This window comes from Schistocerca cancellata, chromosome 3 (assembly GCF_023864275.1).
Source record: "Schistocerca cancellata isolate TAMUIC-IGC-003103 chromosome 3, iqSchCanc2.1, whole genome shotgun sequence".
NCBI classification, from domain to species: domain Eukaryota; kingdom Metazoa; phylum Arthropoda; class Insecta; order Orthoptera; family Acrididae; genus Schistocerca; species Schistocerca cancellata.
Window position 1 is genome coordinate 624451848 of NC_064628.1, and position 13167 is coordinate 624465014.

Here is a 13167-nt window from a genome sequence, read left to right on the forward strand (position 1 = left end):
GGGATTACATGTGGATGGCTTTCACAACCCCAGAACTGGGCCACTGTTGCAGGAGGCAAATCTCTGTATCTGGAAAGAGACGGTGGATCAGGTGCTCCAGGTAGCAACAGATGTGCAACACATAAGTGATCAACTGTTGTTGATGCAGAAACTGCAACGGTGGAAACCTAGGAAACTGATCACCTGACTAGACCGAAAGGCGCCAGTTGCCAGTTCTACCCCATAAAGGTGTATCAGGCCCAGCATCCATAATTCGAAGATGACACTGAGCTGTATGAGAGACTGGACTGGACCAATGCTTTGTAGAGCCATAGCAGAGTAAAGTGATTCGTACCCCAGTTAGTATGGCGGAGGCATTGAAGAGCGTTGAGATGTGGTCTACATGTCTGCTTTAGTAGACGAAGGTGGGGCAGTCATGTTAACCAGGCACCAAGACCAGTTCGAAAAACCGATGAGGTTCGGCCACACTGACGGCCTGTCCATCAAAGTAGATCCAAATGGGGATGCATTGTACAATGACGGTAGAAACGTATAACACAGGTCTTGGCAGCCCAAAATTGGAAGCCTTCAGCAAAAGCTCAAGGTTGCACTCTATGTACTGCTCCCTGCAGTCCGTGTACAGCAACGCTTATCATGCACGAGCAAAATTAAATGCAAAAGTCATCAGCATACAAATAGGGGGACACTGTCCATCCCACAAGAGCCACCAGACCATTATAACAATTAAAAAGAGAGGGACACTCAAAACAGAACCCTGCTGTATCCCATTCTCCTGAAGAATGGAGGTGCCAGCCTGTACATGAATGGTGAGACATGAAAGAAAGTACTGGATAAAAATGGGGAGTGGGCCATGGGGACACCACTTATGTAAGGTGCGCCATGTGGTATCATAAACTTTATGCAAATGAAAGAAGACTCTGACAAGCTGATTGCACCAGGCAAAAACCCGTTCGGATAGCAGACTCTAGGTGGACTAACTTATCTGCAATAGAATGGAGTTGATAGAAACCACTCTGTGTCGAAGTTAAAAGGTCCTGGAATTCAAGGATCCAGCATAGCCTTCGACTCGCCACATGTTTGAGTAACTGGCAGAGCTGCCCATCTGAAGAGGCAGTTAACCTGATTTAAACCTGGAATAACAACAATTTCTCACCACTGTGAAGGGAATTCCCCCTCGCTTCATAGACGACTGAAAACGGCTAGTGTATGACATTGGCTAGCCACCCATAAGTATTTAAGCATTTGGTTGTGCATCTGGTCCAGTCCAACAGCCGTGTTGGGGCATAGCAAAGGCACTCTTGAATTTCCACTAGCTAAACACTGGGGAGGGCACTCCTAGAAGAAGCTTCATCCCCAGCGATTTTCTGAGGACAAGGAGCGATTTCATTAACGGAGGGAAGGGGGACTGCCATAGAGAAGGAGGGGAAATGGGGACACAATGGAGATCAGGAGGAAGGAGGAGGAGAAGGAAGAAAAGACGCAACTGAAGCAAAGATAGACGTTACAGATACTGGGTGGATATGGTCGAATTTCTGTTGGGCTTCAGAGTAGGACATATGGTCAAGAGTTTTGAATTACTGATCTGCCTGTCTGGCGATCGAGGACAATAGGGGTCAGAACAGTTCATACACTTGGGCGGTAAGATGCAAGAACTTTATATGGAGATGGTGGCCACAGTCGCTGCAAAAAAGATCGCCTCACATCGTTAAGATATGTCACCAAAACGGAGACACAAGAAACAGCTCATAGAAGATGGGATATAGGGCTTCGTGTCGCAACAATAAACCATAACTTTGACAATTTCTGGGAGGGTATCCCCTCAAGTCAGGATGAATGCGCCGTTATCAACACATTTGTCCTCCTCTGGATGCGTCATAAAAAATTGAAATTTGTGGTAAGGACTATGGGGACCAAACTGCTGAGATCATCGGTCCCTAGGCTTACACACTAATTAAACTAACTTAAACTTACACTAAGGACAACACACACACACACATACACACCAATGCCCGAGGGAGGACTAGAACCTCCGACGGGGGGAGCCGCACAAACCCTGACAAGACTCCTTAGACCGCACGGCAACCCCGCGCGGCCGATGCGCCAGACGAAATGAACAGCACACCATGTCAGATTCCTCCTGAGTTCCCCATCAGATCGAAGAAAGACCCCGTGGAAAATACTGCCCTGGGTCATATTTAAGGACTGTCCGGCAATAATTCTCGCTGTGGTTGCACCAAAGTGCTCACAAGCACAAAGGCAAACCGAATCACTGGCAGAAAAGGTCTTAATCAGTAGGGAATTAAGGGTGTCAAGTTCACCAAACTTATCTTCGCTGTGTTCTACAAAAAAGAGCGGTTTGGTAGCAGCCTAAGTCTCCCCATCTGTCCTGGAACACACCAAGTAATGGGTTTGAACCCAAAAAGGCAGGTCCTGGCCCTCTTTCCATAGGTGGAAGACCGAAAAGAAAAGAAATAACTGTTCCTATCTGGCGATATGGCCACGGAAGAGAAGCCAGAAGTGTGGAGCTTAGCACGCTTCATGTGCAGAGCGTCCTCCCCTGTCTCCTCCCCCCCCCCCCCACCCCACCATTTGGACAGGGGCTCATACCGTGGGCGCCAGCCAGCTGCAGATGGGTTTGACCTGCACAGCGTCGGTTCCAGTAGTTCTGGTGCCCCAAAACGATGAGCAACCACTCCAAGCAAGCACAAGGGAGTGACAGCTGAATTACGTGAAGTGTCATCAATGTCGTGTCAGAGGGCTCACCCAAATGGGTACGTAACAGCTCCAGCCCATGGACTGGCTACTATGCTGATGACATAGCAGGGGGGTGTAGGCTACGGTGGGCAAGGAAGGGGGAGAGGAACGCATGATTAAGACGCTAGGGAGAGAGTTTTTCACGAAATGGCTCACATTATGGAAACAATTTAGACAGGGAGGTCAGACCCAAAGGGAGACCAGAAAAAGCCAAAAGAAAGGGGCAGTTTATTTATTTATTCTTATGGCTAGAGCCCCCCGTCGGGCAGACCAGTTGCCGGGTGCCGGTCTTTCAATTTGACGCCACTTCGGCGACCTGCAGTCAACGAGGATGATGATGATGATGATGATGACGACGACGACAGCACAACATCCAGTCCCTGGGCGCAGAAAATTCCCGGGCCCAGCTGGGAATCGAACCCAGGCCCAGAGGATTGACAATCCGTCACGTTGATCATTCAGCTACCGGGGGCGGACAAAGGGACAGTGCAAATGCGAGACAAGATAGTCAAGAATAGCAGAACCGAGGAAATAGCCAGGTCGTCATAAAGAGGAACACCGAGGGAGAAAGAAGGAAGGCAGCAGGGGGAGGAGTTAGGATGGGAAGGAGTGCGTATGGGGAGGGGAATGCAGTCCAGGAGAGAAAAGCCTGCAATGGCTTAGGTCCAATGAACGTCACACATGTAACCACAATAAAGCTGTGGGTCTCTTCGGGGGTCTGGCTTTATGTACTCACAACAACATAGATTACTGTTCTGATCACCAGTGACTCTTGCCATACACTTAGGACATTCCATAGTGGTCGTTAGTGATGAAATACAACAGCGCAACTTGCAAGCTTGGCGAGCATCTAGATTTCTCGCGGAGTTGTTTCCACAGTTTTGTCCAACCGACGTACGTATTGAACCGGGCTAACCTCAGAGCTGTCACTGTCTGAAGAACAGGTCTGCAGTGGGGCTGCCACAGCCGCAGGCGGCGCCACTTCCACAGGGCTGTCCACGGGATCGTAGAAGACGTCGGCGTCCGAGGGCACGCGCCCCAGCTGCACCTGTACCGGCGCCAGTGGCTGCGGCTGCGAGGGCGGCGCCGCCCAGAAGGGTCGCTCCTCGTCGGCGGACGCCGCCCCCGCGCCGCCTCCCATGCCCAGCGTCTGCAGGCGGCGGCTGAGGCGGCGCGCGAACGCCTCTGCGCGGCCGCGGCAGCCGGCCGACAACAGCGAGCCCAGCCCGCACGAGGACTGCTGCGGCTGGTGCGACGGCGACTGCTCCGGCTGCGGGGGCGGCGCCTGCCCCTGCTGCTCCGCCGTCATGCGCTCCCCAGACCTGCCGACACAAGGCGCGCGCCGTCAGTCGCCGTGTGTAACGCCTACTGCATTGGCCACAGCGCACAGAACACACTAAGACACAGAGAATGACGCACCATGAAATCATTATCCGAAAGGGACGCAAATTGGTAGATGTCATGTAGATGTACAGAAACAAATTATTCTAGTTTCATGAAAACTGAATGTCCTCCTGACGAATATCGTTCCAAATTCTGTCCAACTGGTGCGTTAAATAGTCTAAATCCTGGGCTGGTTAGAGTGTCCTGCCCGTAGTGCCCCAAACGTTCTCAATTCAGGAGAGGTTCTGCAATCTTGCCGGCCATGGTTGGGTTCTGCAAACACGAAGACTAGCAGTAGAAGCTCTCGGCGTCAGCGGACGACCATAGTCTTGCTGAAATGTAGCCCTCAGAATGGCCTGCGATGACGGGCAACAAAGGGGTGCATAGAATATTGTCCATGTAACGCTGTGCCGTAGGGGTGCCACAGCTGACAATAAAAGGCATCCTTCTTTTCAAAGAAATGGTAACTCAGACTGTCACTGCAGGCCGTCGGGCCGTGTGGTCTGCGACAGTCAGGTTGGTATCACACTGCTGTCTGGAGCGTCTACAGACATGTCTTCGGTCTGGAATTTCATTGACTGACGTAGAATTGTCTTCAGTGATGAGTCCCGCAACGAACTGAGCGCCTAGGACCAGGGAAGACGTATTTGGAGAACTGAGCCCCTAGGACCAGGGAAGGCGTGTCTGGAGAACTGAGCCCCTACGACCAGGGAAGGCGTATCTGAAGACGGCTCACACAGCGGTACGTTACCATCCTGGATGTCGCCTGCCGTACGGCCTGCCAACTACGATTGATTGTCAGAGGACCCACTACATTTCACAGCAAGACTACTTTGGTTGTCATCCGCGGCAACGTTACAGCACATAGGAACTTCGATGATATTCTACGCCTTATGTTGTTGCCTTCGTGGCATATCATTCTGGCCTTACAATTCAGCAAGATAATGCCCGTCCACGCGGGGTGAGAGTTTCCACTGCTTGTCTTCGTGCTTGCAAAATTGTATCTTGACCAGCAAGGTCGCCAAATCTCTCCCCTATTGAGAACGCTTGGCGCATTAAGGGCAGAGCCCTCCAACCTGCTCGAGATTTTGACGATCTAACGCTCCAATTCGACAGAATTTTTTCAGGAGGACATCCAACAACTCTGTCAATTACTGCCAAACCCAATAACTGCATGCATAGGGGCGAGCTGTGGGCCAGCGTCTCATTGAATTGCTCAATTTGTGAAGCTCCTTCTCTTGAATATATCATCCAATTTATCTGAAATTTTGTACATGTACATCACATCTACACCATTTCCGTCACCTTCGTGGTGCGTCGTTTTTCTTCTGTTAGAGTGTATTCATCAATTCATTATTGGACAACAACAATCAGTGAACAGAAGCTGCGCCTACAAAGTCACTGACATCAGTTTCAGTGGGTGAAAGCTGCCACCGTGCTCTCGAGGCTTGGGGAAAAGTTCTCGTGCACTGGTGTGTCGCAGTACACTTTACATACGGCGATGGGAGAATATGAGATGACAGAACACCACATGAGGTGATGCGTAATGCTTTCCAACAGGTCACTGGTCAGTGCGGGTGAAGGTTACATGGGAGCAAATGGTCCGCATTACATATCTGCCATCGTATTCCACTGGTGAGCGATTCAGGATCTTCTGTCGGATGATGAGCACACGTGTATTCGCCTACAGCACCCCATAATGAACCAAAACCATATCGCTCCAGAATTGTGTCGTAATGATCTGGGGAACATTTCCCGATGCGACGGTGATTTTAATGATAGATCACCTGGCTTAGTTCTTACGTAGCGCATTTGGGACACCAACGAGTGAGATACGAGGACCTTTGACACGTCTGCAAGAAACCCTTTCGTTTTTGTATGTAATGGTTTAGCGGTCCTGGATCAGGATGGAACAAGGCACAGCCACTGATACGTATGTTTACAGCTATGTGCAGGGGAAGTATAGCCATCATTTTCCGTTCCACTTGCCGCCATCTGGAGTTTGTGACTGGCTGAAATCACGTCACGTTGCACTTTCGCTTACGTGTTAATGTGTGTGCTGCTCTTTTGTCTCTAGAAGGGAGAGAGATTTTATAGCATTCATGCTTAAGGGAAAGATGCAGTAAGCAGTAGTTTTATTCATGAACATAAATCATCTTGAGATTCGCCGACGAGATATTAAGTAACGTAGCGCTATAACTTTCTGTCATGAACAAATTCGCGATCAAGGTTTATGGGCAATCACGTGAGACTAAATTCTTGAAGTACTGACCTTTTTAATTTGTCTGCAGGTGGTTAAAATGCTAAAGTGAAGATGAAGTTACGGCTTAACTGAGCCAATGTCCGAATACTGTTTGATTTCGTTTCTTAATTAAAATTCTTGAAGACTGCTGCATCCTGTTTACTTGCGATTCGTGTATCGTTATAGTACACGAATAAATACAAGAAGATAAGAAAAACATGAAAATATAATTGGAATCGTATAGGTGGTTTTTTTAAAAAAATCCTTTGTATTTTACAGCTGTTTCTGTATTACACCAAGCAATTTCAAACGTAAATGTTAGACATAACACGTGCATCCGGCAATTTTTGCTGTGAAATTAAATTTTACGAAAATTACACTTCATCGATTTCCGGCAGATGCACCCTTTTTTAATAGGCCACGTCTTCAAACACTAAAAAATGTAAAGATTATTTTCAGTAAATAGCAACTTTTTTCTTCTTTTTGCAGCGTAATTTGTGTTTCATGTCAATTCTAACAGTTTATATTGGAGAATAATTATGCCTTTTTGTCTTTATTCACAAGGGGGCAAGAAACAGTAATGTCATTTTAGTTCGCAATATGTACTTTACAAACCACGTATACATTTTCGGAGAAAGATCAGATTTTAAATCCAGTGATCTGTACATTATATATGTATGGAATAGAATGTAGTGCCGGCTGTTTGTGATCAGGGAAGGATAATGTGAATGTTTCATGCATAGGTGGTACGTATGTAAGGAGGGTACTGTTCACAGCTTTAGCCGTCGGCGAACTAAATTACCTTAGCCATTGCTACACAGAGCGCTATGTTGGAATTTAGCGCCTCTAATGATCAGAAACAAAACCAGTAAACTAAAATGTCAAAAAATATCTTTTGTGGTGAGGATAAACTTCAGTTTTTTGCCGTAGTCAGTTACTAATAATGATAAACACCGAACGTCGTTGTGAGAAACTTTAAATTGATCTTGACTATCAGCAGTAAAAAGTGAACCAATATTAGGTCGGAAAATATTCGTTTTACAAAGAGAAAATCAAAGCCACCGTTCAAACATCAGAATTCTGGAGCAATTTACGTCAACGAAATTGAAAAGGAACCATCTAAAAACAAAGATTTGCTAGTAGACAAAAAATGCTCCTGCAGCAGCCAGCAGTAAGGTCTATTCAAGATTAAATGTTTTTCTATTGTAAGATTCATTATTGCTGTGCTTTCGTAAGCTGCTTTTACCGAGACAAAATCACTCTGATAGTAGCGAGCCAGTGTGTGAATCGCAAGTTGGTGGAAGCAAAAATCTCCTCGAATACGTCTTTCCCATAATGGTGCGAAAAGTTGGATTACTGCAAAGAAATTCATTTGACCACAGCGTAATAGCTCAGAATATTTTCTGGCCGTGAAATTTTAGATCGACCAAAGTAAATGTAATTGACTCATGAAGGAGATGGCTCAAAAGATCCTCGTTCGATCGATACTTGAGTATTTCTCGCTATCTGCGATCTTAACCGGGAAAGAATCAGAGGCACAACGATATACCAGGCGGTCATAATTAAATTTTCCCTATTTAACACGTTATATCACGGGAACTAATTACCGTACGAGTACCAAACTTGGTAGCATTAATGTCCAGAGTATAGAGTGCATGATTTCCATCCGTCGCAGTGCCACCAGCCACTTCCAACTAGGGCCACCAGGTGCCGCGATCAGTCATCGTGATTCATAGTCTCACACACCTGACCAGTCACAGTGCCCTTGTTGACGTGTCAACATTAGCTTGGACGAAAGGAGCAAGGCACTGTTCGTGAAGGTCTATTATCAAAACGACAGTAATGCTGCACTTTCACTTCGAGAAGCATTATGGAAGGGTCCTCTTTCTCCACCTGCTGTGCTGAGTATGATGAAGTAACTGGAGAACTCGGCATCGTTCCGGGAAGATGCCGACGACTGGTTGACGAAATTGCTGTTGCTATGACAGGCAAGATGAATACACTAAGCAGTTTCAGAAGGATGTAGGTTGCAGTAGGTACTTGGAGATGATGAAGCTTGCACAGGATAGAGTAGCGTGGAGAGCTGCAATCAAACCAGTCTCTGGTCTGAAGACCACCACAACAACAACAACAACAACATGACAGGCAACGCTGAGCGCAATTCCCGATTGTCCGGCAATGCGCGTGTTGTGTCACGGTGTCACGACAGTTGAACATCCCGTGGTCCACTGAATGAAAGGTGCTTTGAACCATTCTCAAATGGTATTCGAACAAGTTCCATTACGTTCAGCAGCTTGCACCACAGTACGCACAACGACATGTTGACTTCGCTCTCCACTTTATCGCAAGGATTGAAGTTGAAGACAGCTGGCCCCGGAACATCCTATGGACAGACGAAGCTCATTTTTCTCTGACGGGTGATGCGAACACACAGAATTGTCAAGTGTGGTTATCTTCACCTCCAGTCACTGTGCATAAAAGGTTCCTTTGTATGGTGGACGCGTCACCGTATGGCGTGGCTTCACGGCTACGTTCATCAGCGGCCTATTCTTTTTTGAACAGGTTGGGGCTCAAGGACCAAAGACGCGTAGTGTCCAGCATTACTGCGACATGCTTCGCCAGCATGTCATACCCGCCCTAGAAGAGAGACACGCATTGAATTCAATAGTTTTCATGCAAGATGAGGCCCCACCTTACATGGCTCGTGAAGTTCACCTGCTTCTCCGAAACACATTTGGAAACGATCGAATTATCAGCGGATCGTTTCCAAATGCTTGGCCTGTACGATCACCTGCTCTCACTCCCTGTGATTTCTGGTTGTAGGGCTACCTGGAGGAGCCGGCCGTTGTGGCCGAGCGGTTCTAGGCGCTTCAGTCCGGAACCGCGCGGCTGCTACGGTCGCAGGTTCGAATCCTGCCTCGGGCATGGATGTGTATGATGTCCTTAGGTTACTTAGGTTTAAGTAGTTCTAAGTCTATGGGACTGATGACCTCCGATAATAAGTCCCTTAGTGCTTAGAGCCATTTGAGCTACCCGAAGGACAGTGTGCGTCAGTCGAACATTTACCCACGTGCTGATCTGAAGCGCAGCATATGAAGAGAGGTAGCCAGCATACCTATGGACATCCTTCATTGTGCTGTGCAAAGTGGAATTCTTTTCTGGACACTGATGGGCGCCATATTGAGCCCCTTTTATAGCATTACTGGTACAGGTATGTAATGGTACAATGCACCGTAGCAGCACATTAAAAGTGTTCCAGCTGAATTGTTTCTGCATTATTTCTGTTCCCCACGTCCTTGACATTGATGCTGTCAAGTTTGGTACTCGCATGGTTATTAGTTCCCATGTTATAACGTATTAAATTATAACCACCCGATATTTCGTCATTGATGCGATAAGCAAGTGCGTAAGCATCACAGAACTGCACGTCCAACTCTAGTGGCTGACGCTACGAGGAACGTCTTTTGTATGAAAAGGGACTCATTGTCAAATTTCCGAGAATGTAACTTCACAGGAAAGTAAGGCAATATATTGCATCCTCGTGAAATGACCACGACAGTCAAACCAAGGTACTGTGCATATACACTACTGGCCATTAAAACTGCTACACCAAGAAGAAATGCAGATGATAAATGGGTACTAATTGGACAAATGTGTTATACTAGAACTGACATGTGATTACATTTTCACGCTATTTGGGTACATAGATCCTGAGAAATCAGTACCCAGAACAACCACCTCTGGCCGTAATAACGGCCTTGATACGCCTGGGCATTGAGTCAAACAGAGCTTGGATGGCGTGTACAGGTACAGCTGCCCATGCAGCTTCAACACGATACCACAGTTCATCAAGAGTAGTGACTGGCGTATTGTGACGAGCCAGTTGCTCGGCCATCATTGACCAGACGTTTCCAATTGGTGAGAGATCTGGAGAACGTGCTGGTCAGGGCAGCAGTGGAACATTTTTTGTATCCAGAAAGGCCCGTACAGGACCTGCAACATGCGGTCGTGCATTATCCTGCTCAAATGTAGGGTTTCGCAGGGATCGAATGAAGGGTAGAGCCACGGGTCGTAACACATCTGAAATGTAACGCCCACTGTTCAAAGTGCTGTCAATGCGAACAAGAGATGACCAAGACGTGTAACCAATGGCACCCCATACCATCACGCTGGGTGATACGCCAGTATGGCGATGACGAATACACGCTTCCAATGTGCGTTCACCGTGATGTCGCCAAACACGGATGCGACCATCATGATTCTGTAAACAGAATCTGAATTCATCCGATAAAATGACGTTTTGCCATTCGTGCACCCAGGTTCGTCGTTGAGCACACTATCGCAGGCGCTCCTGTCTGTGATGCATCGTCAAGGATAACCGCAGCCATGGTCTCCGAGCTGATAGTCCATGCTGCTGCAAACGTCGTCGAACTGTTTGTGCAGATGGTTGTCGTCTTGCAAACGTCCCCATCTGTTGATTCAGGGATTGAGACGTCGCTGCACGATCCGTTACAGCCATGCAGATAAAATGCCTGTCATCTCGACTGCTAGTGATACGAGGCCGTTGGGATCCAGCACGGCGTTCCGTATTAGCCTCCTGAACCCACCGATTCTATAGTCTGCTAACAGTCATTGGATCTCGATCAACGCGAGCAGCAATGTCGCGATACGATAAACCGCAATCGCGATAGGCTACAATCCGACCTTTATCAAAGTCGGAAACGTGATGGTACGCATTTCTTCTCCTTACACGAGGCATCACAACAACGTTTCACCAGGCAACGCCGGTCAACTGATGTTTTTGTATGAGAAATCGGTTGGAAACTTTCCTCACGTCAGCACGTTGTAGGTGTCGCCACCGGCGCCAACCTTGTGTGAATTCTCTGAAAAGCTAATCATTTGCATATCACAGCATCATTTTCCTGCCGCTTAAATTTCGCGTCTGTAGCACGTCATCTTCAAGGTGTAGCAATTTTACTGGCCACTAGTGTATTTACAATATTCGCCACAAATGGAGACCTAACTTTAGAAAGCAGACGTAGAAGAGAGCCTGTGACGTATGAGGGCGCCGTCAGCTGCCGCTGCGGGTCACAGGTGACAGAGACTCGCCAAGTGGCTGCTACCGAAGCCAACTTGGCGGCGACCGCGTGACCGCCTCTACTGGCCGACGGTGCTCGGCGTAGGTCAGCGACGCGTCTATTTCCGACACCGCCCGCCCCACGTGTTTGCTCAGACGGTGGCCCGCGCCTCCTATCACCTGCGGCAACGACCGCTCCCGTAAATTCTAAAAGCCGCAAGTCCGGTTTCACGAGTCTGGCCAGTGTAAGAGGCAGGGATCTGGTGTTCAACGTCACGGTTTGACGTCTAGGTGGGGGGGCTCTCTAGAATAGGTGGTCATGGAATTTTGAGGAAAGTGTTCCACTGTAGCCTGGAGAAAATTAAATCAAGAAAGGATGAAATAGCGCTGAAACATGTTTCTGCTGTCGTGGATATCCGTCTCTTAATGTTGCATCGTACGATTCAGCATGGAAACTCGAAATAACTAGTTGTGCTGATCATGTTTTTGCGTTCATATTTCTAAATGTCCTTGCCCCTGGGCACCTACGTCTTCCGTTAATATCGATTGTACACAGTATGTTATGAACGTCAGCATTTCCATTTGGTAACTAATACGTATTTTACAGAGGAAAATAATGACCAACAATAATAAATCGTAAGACAGAGAATAATAATTTTGGATTAACACAACTGATCTCTTTTTAGTATTCCGTTAGTCTCAGTATGTGCTCAACCATCCTCTCTCTTTACATTTCTTCTTCCTCCTCCTCCTCCTCCTCCACTTTTTCGACCCGAAAAACTGGTTTGATGCACGCAAGCCTATCCTATGTAATCCTCATCATCTCCCAATAATTACTGCAATGTAGAGCCATTTGAAACTGCTTACTGTATTCATCCCTTCGTCTCCTTCTACAACTTTTATTCCCCCCTTCCCAAATACCAAACGGACAAATTCTTGATGCCTCATAGTGCGTCCTGTCAACCGATTGCTTCTTTTAGCACCACATTTCAAAAGCTTCTATTCTCTTCCTGCTTGTCGTCCACGTTTCACTTCCTTGTAAGGCTGCAAACCACACATAGCTCTAAAAAAAAAGTGCTTTCTAATACTTAAATTTATATTCAGTTTAAACAAATTACCCTTTTTCAAAAATTATTTCCTTGCTATAGCCAGTCTGCATTTCATATTCTCTCTACCTCGACTATCATATGTTATTTTGCTGCCCAAATAGCAAAACTCATCTACTACTTTTAGTGTCTCATTTCCTAATCTAATGCCATCAGCATAGCATGATTTTATTTTGCTAAATTCCGTTACTCTTGTTTTGCTTTGTTGATCACCATTTTGAAACCTTTTCTCTCGAGACACTACCCATTCTGTTCCATTGATTTTCCAAGTCCTTTGCTGTCTCTGAAGTATTACGACATCATCAACAAGTCTCAAAGTTTTTATTTCTTCTCCTTGAGCTTTAATTCCTTTTCCAAATTTTTCTTCGGTTTCCTTTGCTGCATAGTCAGTGCGCATATTGAGTAACATCGGAGACATGCTACACCCCCCCCCCCCCGTCCCCGGGTCAGTCTCTCTCTCTCTCTCTCTCTCTCTCTCTCTCTCTCTCTCTCTCTCTCCCCCCTTACGCATTCTTCCTGTCTGAAATATTTTAGCTTAACACAAAGAGATCACTAGATAACATGGCCATCTGAAATTACAATTAGAAATGACTATGAAACTTCCT

The 13167-nt window shown here is 47.0% G+C and overlaps 1 protein-coding gene across 3 annotated transcripts in view; it reads right to left on the reverse strand.

Moving 5' to 3' along the window:
- LOC126175539 (glycogen-binding subunit 76A) overlaps positions 1-13167 on the reverse strand; it is a 469828-nt gene that overhangs the window by 45192 nt on the left and 411469 nt on the right. For all 3 annotated transcript variants that reach the window (XM_049922373.1, XM_049922374.1, XM_049922372.1), the window contains exon 2: positions 3671-4076. In XM_049922373.1, coding sequence (XP_049778330.1) covers positions 3671-4063 — 393 coding nt within the window. In that variant the 5' untranslated portion in view covers positions 4064-4076. The remainder of the gene's footprint in view (positions 1-3670; positions 4077-13167) is intronic.